Source organism: Ambystoma mexicanum, chromosome 3p (genome assembly GCF_040938575.1).
Source record: "Ambystoma mexicanum isolate Mex_15411 chromosome 3p, UKY_AmexF1_1, whole genome shotgun sequence".
Lineage (NCBI taxonomy): Eukaryota > Metazoa > Chordata > Amphibia > Caudata > Ambystomatidae > Ambystoma > Ambystoma mexicanum.
Window position 1 is genome coordinate 856,624,368 of NC_090925.1, and position 25,819 is coordinate 856,650,186.

General features: G+C 46.6%; 1 protein-coding gene and 1 long non-coding RNA gene across 3 annotated transcripts in view; one reads left to right on the top strand and one right to left on the bottom strand.

The window, feature by feature from the left end:
* Nucleotides 1–3,599: 3,599 nt before the first annotated feature.
* On the bottom strand, nt 3,600–15,700 carry LOC138581003 (uncharacterized). Its single transcript, XR_011304401.1, has 5 exons — nt 15,042–15,700; nt 4,559–4,722; nt 4,308–4,382; nt 4,117–4,215; nt 3,600–3,974 (listed from the first exon to the last, which is right to left on the bottom strand). It is a non-coding gene; the product is annotated as an uncharacterized lncRNA (long non-coding RNA).
* A 909-nt stretch (nt 15,701–16,609) lies between these two features.
* ASPHD1 (aspartate beta-hydroxylase domain containing 1) overlaps nt 16,610–25,819 on the top strand; it is a 122,990-nt gene continuing 113,780 nt past the window's right edge. For both annotated transcript variants that reach the window (XR_011304400.1, XM_069652001.1), the window contains exon 1: nt 16,610–18,204. Coding sequence is in view for 1 of the 2 variants with exons in the window: in XM_069652001.1 (XP_069508102.1) it covers nt 17,403–18,204 (802 nt within the window). In the remaining variant the exon portion in view is untranslated. The remainder of the gene's footprint in view (nt 18,205–25,819) is intronic.

Below are 25,819 nucleotides of genomic sequence, written 5' to 3' on the forward strand. Positions count from 1 at the left end.
TAAAGTGGTCATACTAGGTTTTTTTAGTTGTTTAGCTGGATGGCTCACACCCACATCATTAATCACGCTCCAAAATCAGACAAATTCTTATTACTATGAAGTTCCAACATCTGCTCCGCACCCCATTGGAGTCTATGGGCCTGAGTATCCGCAACCAATTTTTATATGCTTGCTTGATCTTTCTTATTTGCACTGTTACCAAGGCATGTCCGTACTGTAGATTGATGAGAAAGTCCCTTCACCCTCGTTTTAGAAATCAGGTCTATAAATATGTCTACCATAAAAATGTCATAATTGTCAACAGTAAAAGTTTGTATCGTTTCACGCCCAAAATGTTTCTTCTAAACACATAGGCAGCTTCATGTTAAATTGTTCAATAGATCTGATATTCGAGGAAATCCTATTACCCCAGGAATATTATATAAATCTGTGTGCCCATTGGAATTCCCCATTTTAATAACCATGTCAAATTCTGTTGCAAGCATGCTATGATCACTGCCGCTGGAACCCACAACCCTCAAGAACGCACATCTGCTAAATAACGTATCATCAATGAATGTATAGTCAGAAGTGGGTGATGATCCACCTCTACGCCAAGTGCTTTTCCTGGGAATATCACCCATAATTGCTCCATTTAACATTTGGAGAGCCAACCCGTCAAGACAATTCCCGCAGCACAAACTATAACGTTCATTATCTGTCTAGGTATTAAATGCTGGAAATTGATCATCATTAGTTGTATCTTCAACGCACGTAGAGTTGATATCCCCAGCGACAAGCGCAGACCTCCTATCCACCTAGAAAGCCAGTCATTTACATATAAAGTTAAAGCATACAGGAAATGTTCCAATTTACAAATTCTCAAGTGCCAGAACAAATAAAGAATCAAGAGGTTCATAGTTCCGCCTACAGCGATCACATGCGCACGACTGGCTAATGCTCCTTTTGTAATGTTACAGGCATTATTTATGTCCAATCCCATACATGACTTCACCAGTGTCATCAAAACCCCCAGATGGGTGACCCAAGGCCCTTTTGTTTGCAGGTTGAAAAGGTGAAGCATAACCATCTAATGATAGATAACCAATCAACATGGTTTCCTGCAGAAGGATTAATTTATGAGATTTCAAAAATGCCCCAGCTGAAATATTGGTAAATACATTCAAGTTACCTACACGTGTTCCATGATATCAAAGATATCAAGCCTTTAATGCTACAGATGGTTGAAAGATGAGTCTGTTTGCCCAGCCCCATATTTACATAAGGCACTTACCAACCAAGATGAATCCGATGAATTATCAGATAAAATCAGTCTATTCTTTACCATCGGCACCTCTGTAGTAGTGATGGCAGCTGTTCCCACAGATATAACAACATCACTTGGCATAGTGGAGCCACATGCCTTCTCAGCACAATTTCCATAGTTACTAACCCTTGGTACAAATGACGATATGTCAAATCCTAATCAGCTCAATGGTTGCGATTCCTTTAATATTGTTTCTAAGACAATTTTTGAGGCAATATCCATGACGGCCAAGTCAGTGCTAACCGGGTCAAGAAAGTCCACACGGTCAATATCTTTAGTTGAAATAGCTTTTAAATTAAGCACTTCAGCCATAAGAGCAAGGATGGCAGACCTATTTAGCACCATATTCTTATTTACTGGGAGCTGACTCTCAACCATTACCTTGTTGGTAAGGCAGGGGTCATAGGGTTTTTTCTCAAAACCCCAACCATGCACGGGACCTTTAAGGAATCTGTCTACTTGTAGGCTACTAGTTTATCCCTTTCTGTTGGTACCTTTGAGTACACTGTAAACAGGGGATATCAGATTATTCTTAGGGCTCATTCTCAGAATTGTGTTTAGGAATTCTACCTAATAAAGGCGCTAAAATAGAATCTTGACTGCACGTTCGATTACCAGTCTTCAAAACATTAGTATAAGGATAATTACTATCCACTAATGGGACCGAAATAGGAGAGGCTGATGGGCCCACACTTAGCGTTGTGGAGGCACCAAATTTGGGATTAGGATCGGTTTGAACAGATAAAGAAACATACGATTTACTAGGGGCATTATAAGAAGGGGCCTGAGAGGATATTGTAAGCACCTCATCTTTAGAGACATGTTCATTTCCCCTCTACTCCCCATTATCCATTACAGAATTATGGCATTTATGCAAGCCCAACAATCTAAGGATCTTCCTTGAGGATCGTCTGGCGGCGTTCCTTCACTTTATGCTCTTTGATTTTTTTGCTTGCACATTAGTTCCGTTTTCTTATTCTTTAGGGACACCACATTTGCAGTGCTTGAAAGATCAGCGCCTTCTTTTTCAGTTAAGGTCAGTGCTTGCTGCAAATTATCCAGAACCAAAAAACTAGAATGCTGGTCCAGGGGCCAGACGACAGTGGCCATGTGGCCAGAAGTATCCTTATGCACCCGCCGCAATTCATCTGCTGCAGTTTCAGAGTTCACTTGCCCAACTAATTCCAGAGCTGCTACTACATCCATTAGGGCCCTTTCCTTAGTCAACAGTTGTTCAAAGCATGCAGCTTCCATTGATATAGGGATGGAGCGTCTGCTGACTGGGAACTGCGGCCCACAGCCACCTCCCGAAGATTGCTTTAAATGAAGGAAATTTTTCAGATTAATAAGTGCCCCAGGATTATTAAGTTTGGACAAAATAGATTCCAACTTAATATACAATGGAACCAAAACACACACAATCTGGTTAGTCTCTTGTAATACGACATCACGTCTATCCCACTTCGTAGAGTCCAGGTGTCTAAGCATAGTATAAAATCTCCCAGGTGGCAGTAGCGGAAGCAGCTTCTGTCGCCGGGGCGGGGGTGGCGGATAAAAGGGCCCCGCAGGAGGCTGGCAGGAACATTGGGCACACGCAGGGGCACCAGCGGGGAGGAAAGGAGGGTGCCCACCCCCTCTGCCGCCACCCTAACTCTGCCACTGTCAGGCAGAGCAGGACTAGGTGTAGACACATATGGGTACCTGAAGTGTTTGAGATCTGGGTCATTGATTCGGAAAAATTTGAGGTGTAGCCAAATAGGAGTCGTCACCCAGTCTCTGAATGCCTCCCTGAATATCAGGAACAATCAGCAGTTCCACATAAGTAATCATATCACGTTGGCCTGGGACCAAGCTCTCCCTAACCATTAAACTGCTTGCGGCCACCGGGATCGAACAATGTTAAAAAATGAGGTGAGTATTGACGCTTTTACACTCCTCGTAATTAACAACGGCATGGCAGCAACATCGCCCATCGCCACCGAACCATCCCTCTTTAGGCGAAGGGGGGGGCATTTAAGTGACAAATTTTACTACCCCTGCTGCATCGTAAGACATCTTGTTGTTATTTGATCTACTCCTTAATTCATACATACACCAAAATTGGAGGTAGCAAATGTTTGACGAGCACTGACCGCTGCTGATGTCACTGCTGTATGCCTATTACAATATATAGGGCTCCTGGTTATGACCCTGTTCTACCCAGGTAGGTCAATATTCAATCAAAAACAAATGAACAGGGTCAAGGAACCCAAAACACCCACTCCTGTGGTGGATTAACACATTTCTACAGTGATCATTGTTCATTCAGTAATTTTAATGTATATCACGTGATATGTATCTACAAAGGAGTATCACAGGAAGCTCAATTTTTACAAACGAAAATCAGCAAATGGTACAAATGGTGCTTACCCAAAGTTACTACCTTGGATTACGATTCACAAAAAGAGAATGTACATACCCTGACACCATAGAAAGGACAACACGAGTGACACATTATATACAAAAATAGTACAGTGCGGATATGCACAATAGTAAAACAGTGTATGAATTTAGACTGTCATACAGTCAACGCAACAGTGTTTCGGCCTTAAAGGGCTGGATATGTAGCCATTCTTGTGTCAGCCTTCATCAGGACGAAGAGGTGAATGGTGGGAGTTTCCTGTGGGCTCTGTCGAGAGAATGGGACAGAGAGACGTGTCAGGAATGGGTGTGTGGTTCCATGTAAAAGAGTATTATTATGAAGTGGGTCAAAATGAATGTATGATTAGATAAAGCATGTGTCCAGGTGGAGACCAAATTGCAAATCTTACCGTGTCCGATTAGAGTCATGGGGCGGAGTCACGGGCCGTCTAGACTAAGTCAGCGGTCCAGGCTGGGACAGAAACATTTCCTTATTTTCCGGGTCCAATCTACAAGAGAGGACCGACAGTATTAATGTAGTCTAGGGGCACTATTAATAACTCACATTGTGTGGCAGAAGCGGGCTATCACAGCGTCTTACCTCGTTCTTGCACTCAAAACCAGGTAAGTCGATATGGATTGGCGTATAGTTACTGGTGCGCCCAAGAGATCACACCTGTAACGAAAAAACAAACACTGGCAGATGTACCTCGATTAAAATGATTGGCGGGTCTCAGCGCATGTGTCTAAGTGCTATATGCTGGGTCCGATTCCCAGCAACACACTCCACTCAATGTGTTGTCATGTGCATCAAAAGAGGATCTGGGAAATGAGTCGGCATAAATGTCCTACCTTGGATCTTTAAAGGAACCCGACTCCACACTAGCAGGGCCTCCGGCAATGCTATCCAGTCGTCATGACTACCGGTGTATTTCTAGCAGTGGCCATTTTGGGGCTGCCGACGTGGCAGACTCTGAGAGGCCGTGGAATGAAGGCTATTAAAGCTGTCTGGTCCTCTGGAAGGCAACAGAACAATGTGTGACCATTTGTGTGGAGTATTCCTCGAATTCTGATGTGAGAAAAACGCAATGTTGTTATCGGTTGCCATGGTAACGGCCGTAACTCTAGTCAGTCACTCCAAAAGGAAGCCTAGTGCTCATCTGGTCATCTAGAGGTGATCCTTTGTATTACTACTGAGCTACTAGTGTAATAAAAAGAGATGTTGTCACCAGTTGTCATGGTAACACATTGTGACTGGACAACCTGACAACTCCGAGTCGGTGTGTTGCACTGTTAGAGTGCCGTAGGTACAATGGGAGGGGGTCCCTTCATATTGTCTCTATTCACTACAGGAGTTTGGATGGGGTACTCATCGTTGGATCTGATGACAAGTATGGAATCTCAGAGTTTGACAATGTGTTGTGTGTCTGGCCGGGCATGTCCGGTATCGGGGAACTAACACAAGCAGTTAGAATTGTGTATGCCTGCCATTATGTAGAGTCAGTTCAGGGTGACCCCCTCAGCACCAGCAGCAGTGCTAATATCACTCTCCTCGCACTCTGCGTGTGAAATATTTATATGTCTGTGCATCATTCCATATTATTCCATACCGCACAGGCAATTCAGACAATTTGTGTAGAAATGACGTGCGAGTCAGGCTCACAAAGGAGTTATGAGCGGGCTGAAGCAAGGCTATAAGCTGAGGTTATGTTATGTTATTTGGTATTTGTATAGCGCCTTTTACCATATTATGATTCGAAAGCGCTGTGGGTTGAACGCCCTCAGCGACTGCAGTCCATGTCGGTCAGTGGAGAGAGTAGTGTAGTACAACATGCATGGGTGCACTCGGTATGTGTTCATTGGGTGATGTGTAGCTGCATAGTAGCATTAGCTGTGTTCATTGGGTGATGTAGCTGCATACTAGCGTTAGCTGTGGTGCGGTGGCTGTGTAAGGGCAGTAGAATGTGTGCAGTAAGATCAATGGAAATTATATCTGCATTCTGGCTGTGCTGATCTTGAGGGTGACGTTATGTTTGCAGCTAGACCGAATTCGAGGGGTATAGCTGTGTTCTAAAGGCTGTTGAGGTGAACGCATAGCAATGCACCTGCTATACCCTAATTTCCAGCAGTGCCCCACTATTGGCCGGCATTACTCATCAGCTATGTTCCATACAGGAGGCTACGCTGTACCTGTTTAGCAGCCCGCCACATCCCTCCAAGTATCCAATGCCGTCCCTATGTGTGTGCCAGTTTCGCACTCATCATTCTGCCCCCTCCTTTCTTTTTTCTCCTCTTTTCCATGGCAACCTCTCTTGTCCCTCTGCCTTACCTCTCCGCCACACATCAGGCCATTCATTCTATCCCCATGACTACGGGACATACACGCTTCTGCGCATGCGCCCACGGAGGATACACTGTTCTTTTGCACATGCGCACTAAGCTTCTACTACACAGCTCGACAAGTTCTGACTGCCGATTGGTTGCAAGCACGGCAGCCGCTTGTACCTAAGGACCTAGAACCTGTTCAACCCCGGGATTATCTCCCTGAGGTAGGCCCACAGCACTCCAATTACATGTTGGATGCCACTTCTCCCCCCATACCCTTATTCCCTGTGCTTCCATCTGGGGCTACTGCCTATCACGGTTGTTTCACCCTACACTGAGACTTCCATGATGCCTTTCAACTTTCAAGATACCAGCATCCTCCCAACTCCACTGCACCTGGACATCCACAAGAGCAGGTAATTACACCTCCTGCCCCCTTATAACCATAGACAATCTATATGTTACACATTCACTTATATTGCCTCCCTGCCCAAATTAAAACGTGCTCTTTGAGTGTTTTCACATCCACTAGAAGGCTTTCCCTGGATGCCACGTGGCAAGATAAAGGCTACAAGTTATATTTGAAGAACATATCTGCCTCCCGTCCTGGGAGCGGATCTAGGGGAACGCACTTAAGGTCAGTGTCTCACCGACATGTTTTATAGTCATTCATTTACTCATATATGATGTTTTACCTTTACTTATTTTCATGTTATAATATGTTTTTACTTTAGAAATATGTAGAATCCATCACTAATTCAGTCCCTTTTACATGTCCCTCTAATACGGAGACCCTGACCTGGCCCTAGAAGAAGGCTATTTTACCTACAAGCCGAAACGTCTTAGGACGCCGCACTTCTTGTGCCCTAGCAGTCCTCACCAAGAACACATATCTTTGATTTACATCTTGACGTAGACCTACTACTGGGTTACCCTTCTGCCTAGCATATTAACTGCACTAGTTGTTGTTGTTAGTTGTTACATAACTGTGACACCTGTGACACCTGAATATGTGTAATCAAGACATGCACAGTTATTATACACTGGTGGTGTAGGTTGAACACGAGTATCACTGCACTATCTGTTTGTGTCATTTTTTATACTGTAATGAATGTAGCCATAATGTCTTACAGTAACTAAAAAGCTTTTGACAAAAAAGATAAATGGAGGAAGAAAAATACATTATCAGCAGCAACATAATAAATGCTGTATGAGCTCAAATTAGTCTATGTGTTTTGCTATTGAATACTAAAGTTGCAACAGATACAGAGTCACTCTGGTTTTGTGATATATGTCAAAAGTAAATATGTTTGCATAAACTATGTGTAAACTCCTAATTGTGAACGGTAGGACGCCCCCTTCTGTTTCAATTCTATTCAGCCCACAGTCCTGCTGCCATTAGGCCTGTCCCTTTTGTTACCAGTTTTCTAGATATAGCGCTAGCTATAATAGGGACCACGAAATTGTGGAATCTCCCAAGCATCCTTGCAGCCTCTCTATTAGGCACCTTTGTTCACCATTACATGTTCACTGCACCTTTTTTGTCACCCCCTCTTTTCATCTGCCCATTGCCACCAACATAGAACAAATACTTCGTTTTTCTGAAGAACAGATCAACGATATCATCCAGGGCCCGACCCTTTTTAATATGGATGGCGCACAGCAGCATGTAGCCTCCACAGCCACCGGAGACGATTTACTTAATTTGAAGAAAAAGTGCTTTAGAACCGAAAAACATGGACATTTCTTGAGGGAGTACCTAAGAGTCAACCCAGCACCCATGGGATTGATGGTCCGAAATGAACCTGCACTTTTCTTGGATGACAAAGAGTATATGCTGGGTTTCAGTAAAATATCGACTAAATGCAGCACATACCTGATGGTGCTCACCATTACAACTGCCCAGCGTATACACTCCAAAATTCAAGAGGAATTAAAAGCTGAGGAAACCAAGTTCTTAAACAATGAGAGCCTGGATAATGCGCGAGAGAACCTCAAAGAGATCAATAAAGCCTTGGATCAAGCCATGTCAGCCATATTGGAGATAAAACATAAAAAAATGGCCATGGACATAAAAAACGTTAAGATTGAACATGTATATCCGTACCTTGCGGCTGACTACAAAGACAAAGAAAGAGCAGCAAACCAAGCGAGTGCCAGGATAAATAGGCACAAATTGGTATCATTTTCAGATACATCCATCTCGGATTCCTCCGCCGACGACCAATCTCAGATCAGAGGAAGATACCTGCACCAAGGTCAATATCAGCCACCTCCCCTGGTTGCTTTTTTTTAGAGCAAAGGGGTCCCAGAGGAGGCTACTGGGGCCCACCTCCACCACAACCCATGCCGCTCTACAATTACCCACAATGGAGACAACCCAAAAGGAGACGTCGGAGCAATTGGAGGTACTAAATGAAATCCCAATTTTTAACCTTTCGGGGACCCTGCTCTCCAAAGAAGAAACATCGGTCCTAGTGAAAGGACTGTCCTTTGTGCCGACTAATCCTACAGATTGGTTCAAGCTGGACGTGGAACTTTCCAACTTTTTCAGAAGCATTAGAAGGAAAACGATCACGCAACACAACAAGAAGACACAGGGCTTAGAGAGAAATCCAACTTTAACCTCAGAGACAATGAGATACCTCCATCTATAATTACTTTTGAGAAATGCATAAAACAGGAAATGAAAAAACGACAAGAAAATCCTCAACAACTTAGACACAACCTTACGACGGGTGAACGCAACACTCTTAAAAATCTAGCTGAAAATATACAACTTGTGATCAAAGCAGCAGATAAAGGCAGAGGCATCGTCATCCAAAGCATCAATCAATACAGAGAAATGGTTATGACCCTCCTTAACGAAGAAGGCAATTACAAAAAACGGAAAAAAGACCCCTCAGCAGGGATCAAAACCAAAATTCAGGAGATCACAATATTTGCACCTACTTACCTAAGAGACACCATGTCCACCATAGCCAAATTTAAACATCAACCATTTAATCAAGAAGAAGAGCTTCTGGTTACGATGGCTATCAAAAGTCTGTACACCAGTATACCTCAAGATGCAGCAGTGGAATGCATTTGACACCATTTTACGCACCGTACAACACAGAGGAGAGTGCCCACTAATTTCATCGTGGCATTGCTCGAACTAGCCCTCACCAACAACTTCTTTTCATTTGATGACTGTAAAGCACCGGAGGGGGGTTCTGTACTCCTGCTCTCTATATGGCAGAGGAGAGGCACAGAGGACCCCAGCCAAGGTTCACTATTTGGTAGCTATGGTTGAGCAACCAAGGCTTAAGCTCTCAGGAGGTGATGCAGGCTGGTTCTTAAGTACAGTGTAGTCCCCAAGCACCCACAAAGGAATGTCTACACACTGTATTAGTGAAAACACAGTCTTTATATAATTAAGATTCAAGGTTATATACACAATCACAATAACTCACTTTGTGCTCAGTTAATTTACAATGGGAAAAATATATACAGTTCTAAGTGATACCAAAATTACTATCAGATTTCATTAAATTGCATCAAATGTGCTTAGTTTAAATGTCACACAAATCAATTAATAAAGGTAACTGACAATAGACATAGGAGGAAAGCAGTTATTTAGAACAATAGGCAGAATACTGGCCCCGTTACCTAGACACAGCACTGTGTGGAGATCCCCCACCCGGGCAACCTGTAAATAAAGATATAACACAAGCCCAGTCCATATATTGTTCAATGAGTCTTATTTCCTTCTAAATAGTTCTACAACCCCAATGTACCTGGAATAGTAGGTTTCGACATTGTGTCGTCGACGGATCCTTCTTGAGCGGCTCCCTTTAAGGCAGGAGCCACGGATTGTCGAGATCCCTCAGCGAAATGGGGAACAACAGCGTCGAGGCAGCAGCTTCTGTCCTGACCGTGCTCGTCGACGATGAGTCGAAGACATCCGGCAAAGACGAGGCTTGCGGGGCAGCTTGTGCCGATAGTTGGAGACCGCAAAGAGACTATGAAGAACTTTGGCCCAGTCAGGGTGTTGAGTCGTCCGGCGTATCTGCGGTCTTCTGGTGGCAGAAAACCCACTGGCGGATTCTCCTCAGCGCATCGGCGGCCTCGACTTTCTCTGGCGGGACAAGGTGTTCAGCGGTGCTGGCGAGGAGTTCCTTCGATTCGAATGTCTTAGTCAATGGAGCGTTGCAGCTTTGGTCTATGACGGCACTGTGTCAAGCGGTCCCCGCTTCTGGGCAACACGGCTTTGACGGGCCTCCAGCATTTATAGCAAACCTGCAAACCCTGGTCGACGATGGCAGACGTAATGTCCAGTGCTTCTCCTCATTCTCCTCGGCGGTCCCCATCTCCGGTCAGCAGCCTGTCGAGGGTCTGACTTCCAGGGAACTTTGGTGAAGGTTAGCGGTGCTCGATGGTCCCTCGGAGCTTGGGATCAGGGCGCCTAACCAGGTCCTCTCTCGGATCAATCATCGATGAACTCGACAGCTTTTGGATCGGGTCGAAGCAAATTCAGCAGCAGATCTTCTTCTTCCAGCTGGGCTTCAAGGATAAGCTTCAAGTATCAACTTCAGCTTCTGAACGATTCTAGCAGCGAGAGGCCCCCAGATATACTATTCTGTCTCTCATTCATTCTGATGGTCACACTCAGGCAACCAATCTCTCAGAAGGGCATTCAGCAGTCAGTCAGCCAATCAGGCATACAGTGCATTCAGGCCATTGTCCTGCGTCTCAGACACTCACAACAAGGAATGTGTATCGGGACAAGTACCCAGCCATTTAGCACTACACACTGCATTCATACCAGTTTCGGGCAGGGTTGTCTCAGTCATTGTGTTTCATACCAGAAACCAGACATCCACAACAAGAAGTGCATATTGGTCACACACTCCATTCACCCAAGTCCCGCCCCAAGAGTGTACCCACAACATACAGTCACTGGGAAGGCTCCAGCCAGCCTGGCTTGGACTTCCCCACAGTACCATATATGGAACTTCCACCCAACAGCCAGTCAGGGGGAAGGGACAGAGTCGGGGCTTCCCAGGACTTTGGGAAAATGGGGTAACAGGCAATAGAAAGCAAGAGGCCATATCAGGAATCTACTGATTCCAATGGCAGGGCCTGGGTATCCTCATAATGGAGGATTCTCAGAGCACCTGTAAAATTCAGCATCGAGCTGCCACCAGCCCATACCCTGCTCTGTGGGTCACACACATGTGCCCAAAAACATACACTAGGGGCACACAGTTGTACCCCCACCCATGGGTGCCATAAGGGTATCCCAAGGGTCTGTACAGCAAACCACAAATAGGAAGAGCTGAACTTCCAGAAGCCCCACATGGACTCCTGGGCAGAAAACAATACAGAACACATATGTAAAAGGACTACAGGACAAGGATAGGGAGGCCCTGTCCCTCCAATGCATTTCCAGCATCACAATGACATATTCTACCTTCAAACCTGCGGCACAGCCATGGGGGCAGATTTTCCACTGAGCATGACTGTAATCTATTTGGCAGAACATGAACAGAGCCATGTACTCAACATGTCCAACATCTTTGTGGACAAAATATCCCTCTGGAATCGGTATATTGATGATATTATCTTTATCTGAAAGGGAGAGAGTGACACCCTGGATAATTTCCTTAACTGGATCAATCTACAAACACAGGAAATGAAATGTACGATGACTATGCACAATCTGGAGATGAACTTCTTAGACCTCTCTAGTAGGTCCAGAAATGGCACACTTTCTTGCACATCATACACTAAAGAGACAGACAGAAACACCCTCCCGCATTATAGGAGTAACCACCCAAAATATTTGTGAGACAACCTCCCCTATGGACAGTTCTTACGTGTGCGGGGGAATTGTACAGATTTGGAACAATACAACAAACACACCACAAATCTACAGAACAAACTCCTTTGCAGAGGGTACCCGAAAAAGCTCTTAAAGAATGCCAAAAAGGGAGCCTGCTACACACCAAGAGAATCCTTACTCATTCCCAAAGTACACAACACAGAAAATAAAGAAATAATAACCTGTCTCAACCTTCAGACTGACCACTACCAAATTGAAAGGACTTCTTAAAAAATTGTGGCCACTCGTACAAATCAGCTTGCCCGAAGAGCAAACACCCAGAATGGCGCTTAAATGCTCCAGAAACCTTAAAGATGTGCTTACTCATGCTAGAACAAACAAGAAGACAACCAGATCTGAAATATGGAGCATAAGAGAGATCCAAAGACACCATCAATGTGGGACAAGTACAGTATGCAGACTGACTAAAAATACAACTTCCTTCCTGATAGAGAACAAAGAGTGTGTCAGGGATGGCACTCTATTAAGAGTGGCACAGGACACCCAAAAAGGGTTTGGGTGGTTGTGCCTAAATAAAGTGGACAGAGAAGCACACACACAGCTGAAAGGAAAGAGAACGAAGAGTAGGCAAGAGTAGCAAGGAAAGGTACAGAATGAATTCCCTCTTGGGGTGTATGCAGATATAGGAAAAGAGTATTCCACGAACCTTAGGAAATACTCAAGCCTTCTGCACAGTTTGCTATAACAGAGGCCCACGCTGTTTGCTCATGACTTGGAACAGCAGCTATGGGTGTCTGTAATGTAGAAACGAGACAAGGGAAGGGGCAGAGGTTGACTGATGGGAACCAACAGACAAGCTCTGTACAAAAGGGTCTACAAAACAGGACAAGAGAAGATACTTACAGACAAATTCAGGAAAAGGAGGTTGATAGCAAACTAGCAGAAGGAAATGAAGGGAAAGTCGTGTAACAGGATAGGATAGCAGAGGACAGTAAGGAACAAGGTTGAGAGCTCAGAGGAGCAGGAAAGCAATGAGCAAGCCCACAGGAGCAGGGCTGTAAGGTAGAGAGCCCAGAGGGAAAGGGCTTAGGGCAGCAGAGTAAAGCAGGCTGCACGGCAAGGAATCCAGAAGGACCGGGCAGCAAGGAGTGAGCCCTGAGGAGCAGGGCTGCTGACCGTAGAAGGTTGCAGAGGACTGTAGAGGGCTGCTAGGCCGAGAACCCAGCGGAAAAAGGTAGGTAGTAAGCAGCGGAGCGTGATCAGCTGCAAAGTAGGAAGCCCAGAGGACAAGGGCTGTAGGCAGCCGGAGTGAGGCAGGCTGCAGAGCAGGAAGCCCAGAGGACAAGGGCTGAGACTGGAAAGCAGCAGAGCGTGATCAGCTGCAATGTAGAAAGCCCGGTAGGGCAAGGGCGGAGGCTGGAAGGCAGCAGAGCGTGATCGGCTGCAATGTGGAGAGCCCGGCAGGGCAAGGGCGGAGGCTGGAAGGCAGCAGAGCGTGATCGGCTGCAATGTGGAGAGCCCGGCAGGGCAAGGGCGGAGGCTGGAAGGCAGCAGAGCGTGATCGGCTGCAATGTGGAGAACCCGGCAGGGCAAGGGCGGAGGCTGGAAGGCAGCAGAGCGTGATCAGCTGCAATGTAGAAAGCCCGGTAGGGCAAGGGCGGAGGCTGGAAGGCAGCAGAGCGTGATCGGCTGCAATGTGGAGAGCCCAGAGGAGCAGGGCTGCGAGGAAGAGAGCCTGGAAGGCTATGGCTGTAGGCAGCGAAGAGTAACAGGCTGCAAGGGAGGAAGCCCAGAGGAGCTGGACTGAGGCAGGGAGCCCAGAAGGCTAGGGCTGTAGGCAGCAGGGTGTAGCAAGCTGCAAGGCAGGAAGCCCAGAGGAGCTGGACTGAGGCAGGGAGCCCAGAAGGCTAGGGCTGTAGGCAGCAGGGTGTAGCAAGCTGCAAGGCAGGGTCCAAGCCGGAGTGATGGTAAACAGCATACAAAGATCCGTAGACGACACGAAAGGTGGAGGAAGGTCTCTCAATGCAAGAGGCTGAGCCACTGCAGGCAGCAGCCTTTTATACTGCCTAGCCCAGCACAGAGGCAGGCTAATTGGTTGCACCTGGCTAAGCACACCTGCAGACAATCGGCCACCTCCCTCTCTGTTCCTGAGTTGGTGGAAGCAGAGCCAATCCCTAGGGCTTCTGGGGGGTGTAGTTCCTTTGATGACCAATAGGAACAGCCAGGAATCGATGCTTATAGCCAAGTGCATTGTGGTATGCGGTTTGTTGGAAAAAATAATAAAGCACCAAAGTCTCGCAAATGGGAAATAAAGTCCCCAAAGTAAATATAGATTGATCCAAGAGTCTGTTGTAAATAAATGATAAACAAATAGTCCATATTGAGCGCAAATGGATGCGCCCATGGCGCAGGCATGACAGAGTGGCACCTCAGACATTTCCCTAACTGTAAAACATCTAATGTTATTTATGTTATAGAGTGCCCATGTGGTCTATGATACGTGGGTGAAACCAAAAGAAAAAAAATCGACAAGAGAATAGGGGAACATAGATCCTGCATCAGGTGCAGAACACACTCAAAATTTTGTTTTTTTTTCAAGTGGGGCCCCCTCCCAGGACATTTGCTGGCAGGGCCCCCCGCTCCACGGAGGCTGCAGGGGCTCCTGTTACGCCAGTGGCAGCTAGGCCGAATTATTCGAGAGGTGTAGCTGCGTTCTAATTTTTTGTTGGTGCAGAGGCAAGAGTTGGCATAGTGGTGTGTTTGAGTGTCTGTGTGTTTTCCAGAGGGGCCTTATTTCTGTTCAGCTTCCAGTCCCTGGCAAGGGCATGGAATCTTCCTGTATCTTGGTGGGTTACATTGTTTGGTGAAGATAGGTGGGCGGAGACAGGGAGATCAGTCTCATGCTCTCATTGCATAGTTGCTAGCACTATCCTCGGTCGACAATTTGTTAAGCGGTGATCTGATGAGTTCAGGCCTAGGCCCGCTGTCGCAGGCGCTCACAAGTGGACTCACGGAAGTAAAGGAAGTTAGGTACTGTGTCTACTTGCAAAGTATACACACGCCAGACGTAGGCCTGGTACACCAACTCATGTACAGCTAGCCAAGGTGCCCTCGCATTCCAGCACAATACCAGCACCTTGGCTAAGCGCCTTCACATGTTTACCATGCCTCATGACCACTCACATTCGACATTTCGTGGCATCCTTTTTCAGGAAAACAGTGGAATTTTGCTGGAGGGAAAATAAACAATAGAAAAATCTGAATAAATGGTACCCCTGGGAAACACGGAGGTAAAGGTGAGAGGGCGCATTGATAGAAATAAGGACTCGACAGAGAGGAGTTTGAGGCGGAAGCGATGAAGAGTGAGAAGAGATTCAATAGATGGAAGGGCTGGTGGTAGTATGTGCCGGATGGCGGGGGCAGAAGGAGAACGATAGTGTAAGATCAGGAGAGAGGGGAAAAGCAGTATTACGTGGGAGAGAGAAATGGTGATAGAGGGCGCATATGGGAGAGAGTGGAGACACGTGTTGACGGAGGTGGACATGTAAGGGGTGGAAGCAGTGGTGGCAGAATGGGGAGATAGAAAGGGGGAAACGGGAGGGAGGGAGCAGGGGCAGATAGAAAGCGGGTGCAGGGAAAGGACGTGAGAGGAAAAAGGGGAAACGCGAAAGAGAAAATGATAACTCCCCCTCCAATAGTTTGTGTGAGGAAGTTAGTAAATAGAGTGAATGGTAGAGAAAGGGAAAGAGATGAGGAGAATGAGGGAGGGGGTGGAGAATGAGGGAGGGGGTTGAAGAAGGAGAGAGATTATAAACCACCCGTGGAGCGAGGGATGGCGGAATAGAGAGGAATAAAAGAAGTTAGAAAAGGGAAGATGAGAGGGCAAGAAAGGGTGGCGGGGATCGACAAAGGAAGAAAGAGAAGACAACGTTGGGGCGAGTCGAAGCAAGACGTAGAAATAGAGGGAGAGACACGGGGGAAGAGAAAAAAGTCGAGATGACAGAAGAAGAAAATACGGAGAGATAAGGGGAAGACGAATAAAGGGGGCAGAAATAAACGGGAAAAGACGAAGGGAGCACCAATCTAGCAAAGGAGAGTTGGGGCAGGATTAAGAAAAAGGGAGCATGGTATATATGAAAAAAAGCAGAGAGGGCGCGGATAAAAGATAGCGAGAACGGAACGGAAAGAGGGGAAGCGTGAAAGGCGGAGAGGCAGCTAGTAGGAGGAAGCGAGGGAGCGCCCGGATGCCGGACACTCTGGGTCCAGCCCACAGACGCCTCGGCTGCCGCAGCGCTCCGCGCCCGGATCGCAGCTTCTGTTGAAGACGGATATCAAACGCCACCGCAGGCGGCAGAGAGCGAGCGGCTGCTGAGGCGAGGCTAAACGGAGGATTAGCGGCGCCGCGGCGGCGGGTTAATGGGCGCCGCTCTGGAGGTCCAGCCATCTTGCCTGCAGAGACGCCGCGCGCGGGAACGGACGCCGCGCGACATGGCCGACGCCCCTCAGCTGCTCTATAACAGGGAATCCCTGTCATGAGCTCATCGTCGCCGCTATCTCCATCATCAACAACAACAGCAGCAGCTGCGCCGCGGCGGGATCGCAGCAGCTACTCCAGCAGACCCCATACTAACAGCATCACAGGTGGGGACACCACCAACAATTACACCCGACCCCTGCCACCGCCTAGCATCGCCCACTGCGACACTACCACCTGTAGGGCAAACACAGCCGAAGGCCGCCACAGATTCTGGACCCAACGGCCTGAACGCCTCTTAATTATTGGATAAAATGGTGTCCACTTGTTTAGCTTTGGCCCAAAAGGATTTGCAAACGCCCCATCATTGGCCACAGCCGTTTCCACGCTTCTTCGGCATTGGGGATGCCAGAACTCTTTAGGTTCGCCCCACATGTCAATGAAACCTCTGCTTGAGTGGTCAGATTACCACGATAACATTGCACCTTCTCCAGATGGGCCTTTATGACGTTCAACTCTCTTTAGTGTTGACCTTAACAGAGTCAAAGCTGCCTTAGCGTCCACCTAGGAAGCCCCAGTTCCTCTTCGACATTTGGTCACACAATATTGGAGCTGCAGTGTCATTGGTTTTAATGGTATGGAAGCCACCGTGTCAGCCCATCAACATTAAGGTCACTGGGGCAGTCTCCCAACAGCTTTGAATCTTATTTAGATTATTTGAACGGCATCAAATCTTTTGAAGCATTGGACTAAATGCCATCAAAACTTCACTAAATGTCTGCCCTTATCTGTTTTAAAGACTTTGCTGAATTGTTCCAAAATTGTTCAATCTTTTTTAGCATTGGCCAGAATAGAGTGGAACCTACTACGTTGTTGGCTCAAATGACATATAAACTACCGTGCCAATAGACACAACGGTCTTGAAGAGGCTGAAACGCTTGCATGATCAGCAGCATAGATTGTGTGGTCGTTGGACAAACGTGTTGAAACCATTGGAGCATTGGGCCCAACGCATTGGCCCACTTGTCAACAGGGCTGGTTTCTAACTGACATTGGATCAAAAAGAGAAGATGTTGCCGAGCCCTGGGGACTGGGATGCCAGGAGCCCAATGGGCCTGTTCCTGTTGGGTGTACCCTGCACCCGCCTGCCCAACGAGCCGATCCTGGTGGTGTGCAGTCTCCTTGCCGCCCTCTTTCTCTGGTACTGCTACTGGGTAGGACAGGAGCGACCGCCAGACCGCATCTCATCCAACCGGGAGAGTCAAGGTCAACCAGGCACGGGTGGTGGCTACTTGTCTTGCTCGGGAGCTCCTGGCATCCACAGCCCTCCGCACCCTGGCAGCCTAAACCGTAAACTCTACCGCAACCTGCAAGAATATGCTAAGCGCTACTCCTGGTCGGGCATGGCCCGAGTGCACAAGGGGGTGCGCGACCAGGTCCGCTACTTGGGTACCCACCACCAAGCCATCCAGAAACCGAAAGTGTTTTTTCTGCCAGACCTGCCCTCAGCTCCATACTGCCAGAGAGATGCCCAGCGCCATGACGTTGAGATTATGGAACGCAATTTCCCTGCGGTAGCACTGGACTTCGAGGGCATTCAATGGGACTTTGTTGGAGGTGGCACAACGCCAAAGGGTTGGACCGCCCACCTGGCACCAACAGGAGGCTGGCATACATTTTACCTGTACCGCAAAGGCGAGTGCGTGGTGGGCAATTGCCGCAGCTGCCCGCGGACATACCGGCTTCTGGGCGCACTACGCACCTTCATCAACAGTAACATCTTCGGCAATGCCTGCTTCTCAGTGATACATCCTGGCACCGTGCTGCCTGGTAACTATGGGCCCACAAACGCCCGGGTGAGGTGCCATTTAGGTGAGAGTGGGATATGAGGTTTTGGGTGGCAAGGGGCGCTTGGGTGGGTAGAGAAGGGTTAATGGGGTAGGAGAGTGGTTAAATGGGCACAAGATCAACTGTGAGAGAAGGAAATGCAGAGTAACCATCACCCATCCTCCAGTTGTGTGAGCTTTCCCCAACAGTTTGATCTTCCTCGGCACTATAAGCACCCTCCAGCAGTGTGAGCTTCATCTAGCAATGCAAGCTTCATTCATCAGAGTAAACTTCATCTAGCAATGCAAGCTTCATTCGGCAGTGTGAGCTTTCTCTACCAATGCAAGCTTCATCTGGCAATGCACGCTTCATCTAGCAATGCAAAATTCATCTAGAAATGCACGCTTCATCTAGCAATGCAAACTTCATTCAGCAGTGTAAGATTCCAACAGAGTTTCAGCTTCCTTACTGTGCTGCCATTTATGTGCTACAGGTATTCAATAGTGTGAGCCACCTTCAGCAGTTAGGACCACTGCAGTGTGAGCTGTTTATTTCCCACAGCGCTATTTATTTTATTTATTTATTTTGAAATTTGTATAGCGCACCAAACCCAGAGGCATCTAGCAGCTGTTCTTGAACGGGAAAGAGCATCGAAAGTTACATGGTTACAAAAGTATTCTTGACAATAAGGAGTACAGTAGTTACAGGGTTAGGCATATGCAAAGAGAGGTACGTTACAGTCTGTCCATTAACTAGCAATGATCATTTAGAAGTTAATAGCGTGAAAAATGCTGAAAGAGAGTTATTTTATTAGTTCCTGTGTGAAGAGCCAAGTTTTCGGGTGTTTACAGAAGGTCCAGAAGGAGGCTTCTGACATTAGAGCGGCTGGTAATGTGTTACATTGTTTGGCGGCTACCACTGGGAAGCTACTGCCTCTAAATTTCCGAAGCTTGAATTGGGGGTGGAGAGTAGGTGCGCGTATGCTGAGCACGTGGGCCTATTAGTTGAGTGTTGAATTTGTCTGCCAGGTATTTAGGGGCTGACCTCTGTAGACATTTGTGGGTCATAGAGACTGTTTTGAAGAGGATTCGCTCCTGAATAGGAAGTCACAGTCTGTGTTCTGTCTAATCATGGAAATGTGGGTCTTTTTAGGGATGTTTAGTCCTGCTCTCAAAGCGTCGTTTTGGTTCACCTGCATTTTCTTGATATTATAGTTCGTGGTGCCCGCATAGAGGACATTACAATAATGAAGTCTGGACAAGATGAGGGCTCTAGCTAGCGTGATGCAACTATCGGGTGACGGAAAAGGCCATGTCAGCGCTATTGGGTCCCATGAAGTTAATCTGCCTCCAGCAGTGACCTGTCAACAACATAGGATCCCTGGGGCATGAGCTCACTCTCCAGCAGTGCCCTTTCAGTGCTGTTGGACGCTTGTAGTGCGCCCTACCTCCAGCAGTGCTCTGTCAGTGCTACTGGACCGTTTTAGTGTGAACTGCCACCAGCAGTAGCACCTGAGGTTACAGAATTTCTGCAGCATGAGCTGCCTCCAGCATTGCGTTGGGAGCGCCACAAGACATCCACCCAACAGTGTCTTAGCAATGATGTACCGCTTGAGCAGCGTGAGATGTCCCAGCAATAACCAGCAGTGTGAGTCTCCTCCTAGCTGTGGCCTGTTACTGACACATGCCCTCAGCAATGTGTGACTCTCACAGCAGTGTGTTGGATGTGGTGCCTTACAGGACTTGCATGGCAACGTCATCGTTGCAGGAGTGCCCTGTCGTTCCTTCACGACCACTGCAGTATGAACGTCATCCTAGCAGTGCCCTGTCAGTGGCAGAGGACTCTAGAAATGTGCACCTCCTTCCATCTGTGTGATGGGGCCTGTCAGTGTGTGCTTTCCCTGGCAGTGCCTTACATGTGAGCTTCCACAATCAGTTACTTTGTCCTTGTGAGGTGTCTTCAGCAGGTCACTAAGTGTGAGTTTCCTCCAGCAGCAACCTTAGATAGATTCCTCCAGCATGACTCTGAGGGTGAGCTTTGCCCAGTACAGCCGGCAGTGCCAGCCCCTGCCAGCAGATAATCCCACTATGGAAGCCTCCACCATCGGTGCTCTCCACCTGATCTTCTCAGAGCGTGACTTCCCTCCAGCACTTCCATCAATGCTGCACCTTCACTCTGAGCTTCTGTTGGCAATGCCCTGCATTTGAGATTTCTCCACCAGTGCCCGTAGTGCAAGCTTACCAGCCCTGCCCTCCATCTCAACATCCTACTGATGTGCCATGCCAGTGTGGACGTCTCCAGCAGTGCCTTCAACGTGAGGTTCAGTTAGTTGTTTCGACAGCATTTGCTTCCTCAGGCAGTGCCCTTAGTACAGTCTTACCTCAATGTGAGATTACCCTGAGTGTGTGCATCTCAATGTAGTGTCCTCAGGGAGCTTCCCTCAGCAGTGCCCTCAGTGAAAGCTTAATTCAGCAGAATTGTCATCAAAGAACCTCCTACAGTAGAATGCCTAGATTAATTATCAAGCCATGGATCATGAATCCAGCCTTGGGCCTGTGGCCATGAATTCCATCATGGCACCTGGGGGTCACTGGTATCATGGTATCATGGTGGCTGCCTGAGGCATCAGGTGATTCATGGCACGGTGGAGTCCAGGCTATCTTCCCCGGTGAGGTGATCCCAGCTTTTCCAGTGGTGGAGGTAATTGGCATTTGGGTCTGCTACTGAGACTTGGGAATGAAAGGATGTTGTGAGTACTGTCTAGTTCCAAGATGTCTGTCATCTAACCCTTTCTTGCCATTTAAGTTTGTAGCTATGGATTGATGTCTGGTAGCCAGATGCGCGGACTGCCAATGCATTTTTCCTGCTCACGGCTGGGCCAGGTATTAAAGCAGCCGGTGGTAGGATGGATGCATGTCATGACTCTTGTCGCCTCCATGATTGCTGCCAGATTCTTGCCACTTGGTTCTTAATACGTATTCTCTGAAACTCCACTAAGATCCAGTCTATGGTCTTGCCTTATGCCTTATGCTTTCTTGACCAGAGATGTCCAACCTTACAACCGCCCTTCCTTTCTATCGGTCGAAACGGTGGCTGTAGAGAAGGCCCTACGATTTCTTCAGTACTAGGAATGAGAAGCCGATGGGTGTGCAGCCTGTTCGGGACAGGTTAAGATGCCTACACAATACTGTTCGGGGCATGGATCAATTACAATGACTTTCAATCGCTGTATGCACTATGACTGCTGAGGTCCGCAATCCAAAAAGTGAGAAAGCCGCATTAAGGCAGGTCTGGTACCTACCCATATGTGAGTTCAGAGGCTTTGCGGGTTACCTCCTTTTTGACAAGCTTGCAAAGTAGAGAAAAAGGGGAAGGAGTTCCTTGACATCTGTTTGGTGCAATTCACGTTCAAGGTTCATTCGTCTTCCGCAAAGGGCGTCTAAGGTTGGCTTTAAGATTGGGATTAGGCTGGATCTGAGTTATCCCGGGCAAAGCCCTAGATGGCATTTGATGATCCCACCATTTATAATTATAGTGTACTTCTTGCTACATTTGACAGATGGTTGAGTGGCCAGACAACCACTTTTCGTCTGAGGAGCTTTTTGGTGATGCGCAACAGGGACCTGTCGAGGGTCTTTAATATATCACAAGGTTTTAGTATCGGGCTGCTGAAACCAAGTGGGAAGAAAGAACTTAAAAGTTATTTCAAGGGGGACGTTAAAGAGGAATTGGCAAGAGCGGCCGGGTGGTGATGAGCAAGTAGACATTCAGTTGGAGGACATTGCACGGTTGACATCTTAAACATTTGGCAGACCCCAAGTTCCTTTGTTTAAAGTATGACTCTAGTGAAACACCTAGTGGGGAGGAAAGGCAAAATAAACTAAACGGGAGATACACAGCTGGTATCTTGTCAAATGAAAGTTCAAAAATCCTGATCAATATTTATGGCATGATTAAAGAAAGATGTGTAGACAGGCTTAGGGTATGGCTCTAAGCCAACTACAGACTCTTTTGAAACTAAGCGATGTTGGGTTTAAAAAAAGCATTACAAAAAACCTTCTACCTGAAATGTGAATGTAGAATAGGCCAGCTAAAAAGCTGCACATGCAACAGTGCCCCACAGTGGGCACACCTGGAAGTTCACTTTCATTTCAGAGCCACTGAGCAGTGCATTGTGGGTATCTACTGTCACTGATAGCACAATAATTTCCCCAAATCTCAGACATGGTTTAAGAGTTTTTATTAAGTTTCCAATGGGCACTTTGGCTGTCCCTCCCTATCCTCCCTCCTCCTCAAACCTCTAACCCAGGCATCTATGGCCCTTGATTTGTAGATAGGGGTTAATGACCCATACTGTCTAAGAGTTGACGTATAGTAGGGATGAGGACCATACATTGCCTTCTCTGGCTAAACTTCCGCTGGGACCTCCTAACTTTCCATTCTCTAACCAGTGGTTAGTTTTCTATAGGGGAAAGGCAATAGTGCCTTGCAAATACCCTACTTCAGTCAAGATGGTTCCTGTGCGCTCACTCTCTCTTTTCTCTTCTTTCATCTTTCAACTGCATCCACTCATATTCACTGCTCCCACTTCACTCCTGTTCCTTGAATCTTTCTCACACCTTCTGGTTCCCCCTACACTGCTTCCACTCCTCCCTCCAACTACTACTCTTCCCTCCAATTCCTACTCCTGCCTCCAGCTACCACTATCCAAAGACACTCCTTTTCCTCTGTGCCATCCACTTGACAGTCACTCCTTACACTATTTACTCTAACAAAACTTGCCACTCTAACACGCACACTCCCACTGTAGTACCACTTGCACTCACTATACAATACCTCACCTTACTCAGAAACCACCTCCACAATCTGCCGCCCCTTCCTCCTGCTGGTCTTTTGGTCCACCACTTCTCACTTCTCTGACCTCACACAAACAACCCACACTTCCTACTTCCTGTACTGGGGTTTTATCCCCCACCCTTCCTGGATTGGGCCCCTGTCCCTGGCCAATTAGACCCTGTATTCCACAGGGACAGGAAATGGTACTGGTAAGGATCTAAGCCCCGATATCTTCCTCCACGCAGTCCTGCAGCAGAACTGCAATGGTGGGCCCGGGAGAGCGAATGTTCAAGTTTGTGTTATGGGGATTTGTTTGTGGGGCCTTGCAGGTAAGTACTGGTGTGGGGAGGGTCTCAGTCCCCCTATATAGTGACCCTAGTGGTATAGGGTGTAGAGTAACTCTAGAAGTTTGTCCCCGCCATCTTGGTAGGGTGCTGCTTGTCTCGGTTGCCTGCTGCTGGATGTCAGCTGGGGTCTCAAAGATGTTGCTCTTTTCCATGTTTCAATTTTAATAAATGTTCAAAGTAGTTAGACCCGAGTCTATATGTCATGTAATTATGGGAACATTATTCAACTAAGAAATTATGCGACTGGAGTAGTACAATACAATACAATATTACATTTCCATGTGTTAAATTGTAGATTGGACAAACTAGCCATAAAGCAAGCATAGGAATCTGGGGGCAGAAATGATGTATACTCTTTAAAGGATGCATGTTCGGTTCGTCATTGGCATGACATTTTGCTTATTCAAGACATGCAGTATGTCCGATTCACGTTCAGTTTCTTGAGTTGGTCAAATCCTTAAAGACGTTGGTGGCTTTGAGAAGCAACTTAATCAAATGGAATGTTTTGGGTTAACCTTTTCAATACTTGTTCCCCCCTTACCACCCCCGACCCCCCTGTCCCCAGGAACCCAACACATTGAATTTTGTTTGTTTACAGATGTAAAGTTGTGAAATTATATGACACAGAGGCATCTGCGCCGGATATGTCTCCTTGCATGGAGGCTGAATGGAAAATTGCCTCATGGAGAGCTTTGGTCCAACCCTAATTTTCTGTTTTGGACCTGTCTTCAGAAGATGTTGAGGCGGTAACGGTATTTGAGCTGAAAGTAGTTTTGGTCCAATAATTCTTAAAAAAGAAATCCGAGAACTGTCATGCTATAGAATGCAAACATCAACTGAACTGAGAACCTAGACGTTTCACTGTTGTCAGAATTGGCTCCATTCTTTTCATTGTTACTGTCGTTAAATGGATTTGATTATAGAAAAACTGGGTTCTCTGATTGTTTCTCTCTTGATTATTTGAAACATTGCTGAGTTCTGTTTACATTCTCTCAGAATATTTTTGTATCATTTGGGTAATAAAGAGCTTCTCCAGCTGCCGAAATATAAGCACCGTGATTCTCTAAATAGGGATGCAACCCCCCACTAATTGTACAAGTCCTTTTAATATATCAATCTCTTCCTACAACTGAAATGGTAAAATAACGGCCAGTTTGTCTGGGCTGCAAACATGGAGGCATGCCTACAATAATAATAAAATAGATGTAATGGTTTGGACCACTTCCCGTGTGATGACTATGGCAACATCCAGTTTACCTTGGTTTACAGAGGATTTCATCTCTCAACACATAAGTCTTTTGAACAGTATTTATGTTACTGCTGACTGGAATCACACAGAATAAATACTGAGCTAAGTGATTTGACTTCAACATCTGGAACCTTCCACATTGGAAGTGTGTATTGTTCATGGACCCTCGTGTGCTTTACTTGTTAAATGGAGGAAGATCCTCAGAATTGTGCTTAGTTTGTGGATGAATATTGCAGCTTGCATCTACACTTAACTTCATTTGAAAATGTGAACAGTTTTGGAAGTGTGGGCCTAATTTACTGTGTGCCCACGGTACCGCGAAGTGTTATGTGGGTTTTTAACATTTTAGGCGATTCAAGCACATCTACTCTCAAAGGTAGGGTTTCATTGGTTTACTATTTGCAGGATAGGAAGAGCAGTAGGGGATGTGTTGGGTCGTGTATTTCTCTGCAGAGCATTCTAATTTTCAGGAGTGATTCGATGCAGACCCAATCAGGTTCTTCCTGTTCGGGCAAACCAATGAAGAGTGGTTCGTTATGTGGCCCCCCACTCTTCTTCAGATTTTGCTTGATTTGTTTGGTTTCCATGATGGAGAGGCATAACCTTTTCATTGGCTGGAGTATCCATTGCATCATTATATATGAATTCCTTTACAAGGACCATTGTTTGGCTGATATTGGATCTTTGGCCACACAAGTCGAATAAAGAGAAGCAGATGGTTTGACTACGGGTTCTGTGAGGCATTTTGTTATTGCAATGCCTAATTTCACCAACTCAATACCATGATTTTCTGGATGTTTTTCAGACACCTAAATATCATGTTGATCCCCCCATTAGGGAGTGCAAGTGTACAATCAGAGCTGTGTTTCTATTTTGTCAGATGTACACCTTTTCAGAGAATGATACAGATATTTGTTTAACTCTTAGGTACTATATAATATCTTTAATAGGCTGATTGTAATTTTAATGTCACCACCTTGGTTAGCACTGTTCGTACACCCAAGGAGAATGTCTAATTTTGCCCCTCTGTGGTCTACCGCTTTTATGTAACATTCAAGGATAAAACCCTCCTGATCAGTGATATTTTGAATCTGTAAGATTAGCTATGATTTTCACTAAGTTGGGTTTGCGGGTGCTTATTATCTTTTGCACAAATGATTCACTAATTAGTGCAAGGACTCTTTTACGGCCCCATTTGAGCATTGTTAGGACAGAGTATGACATTGTG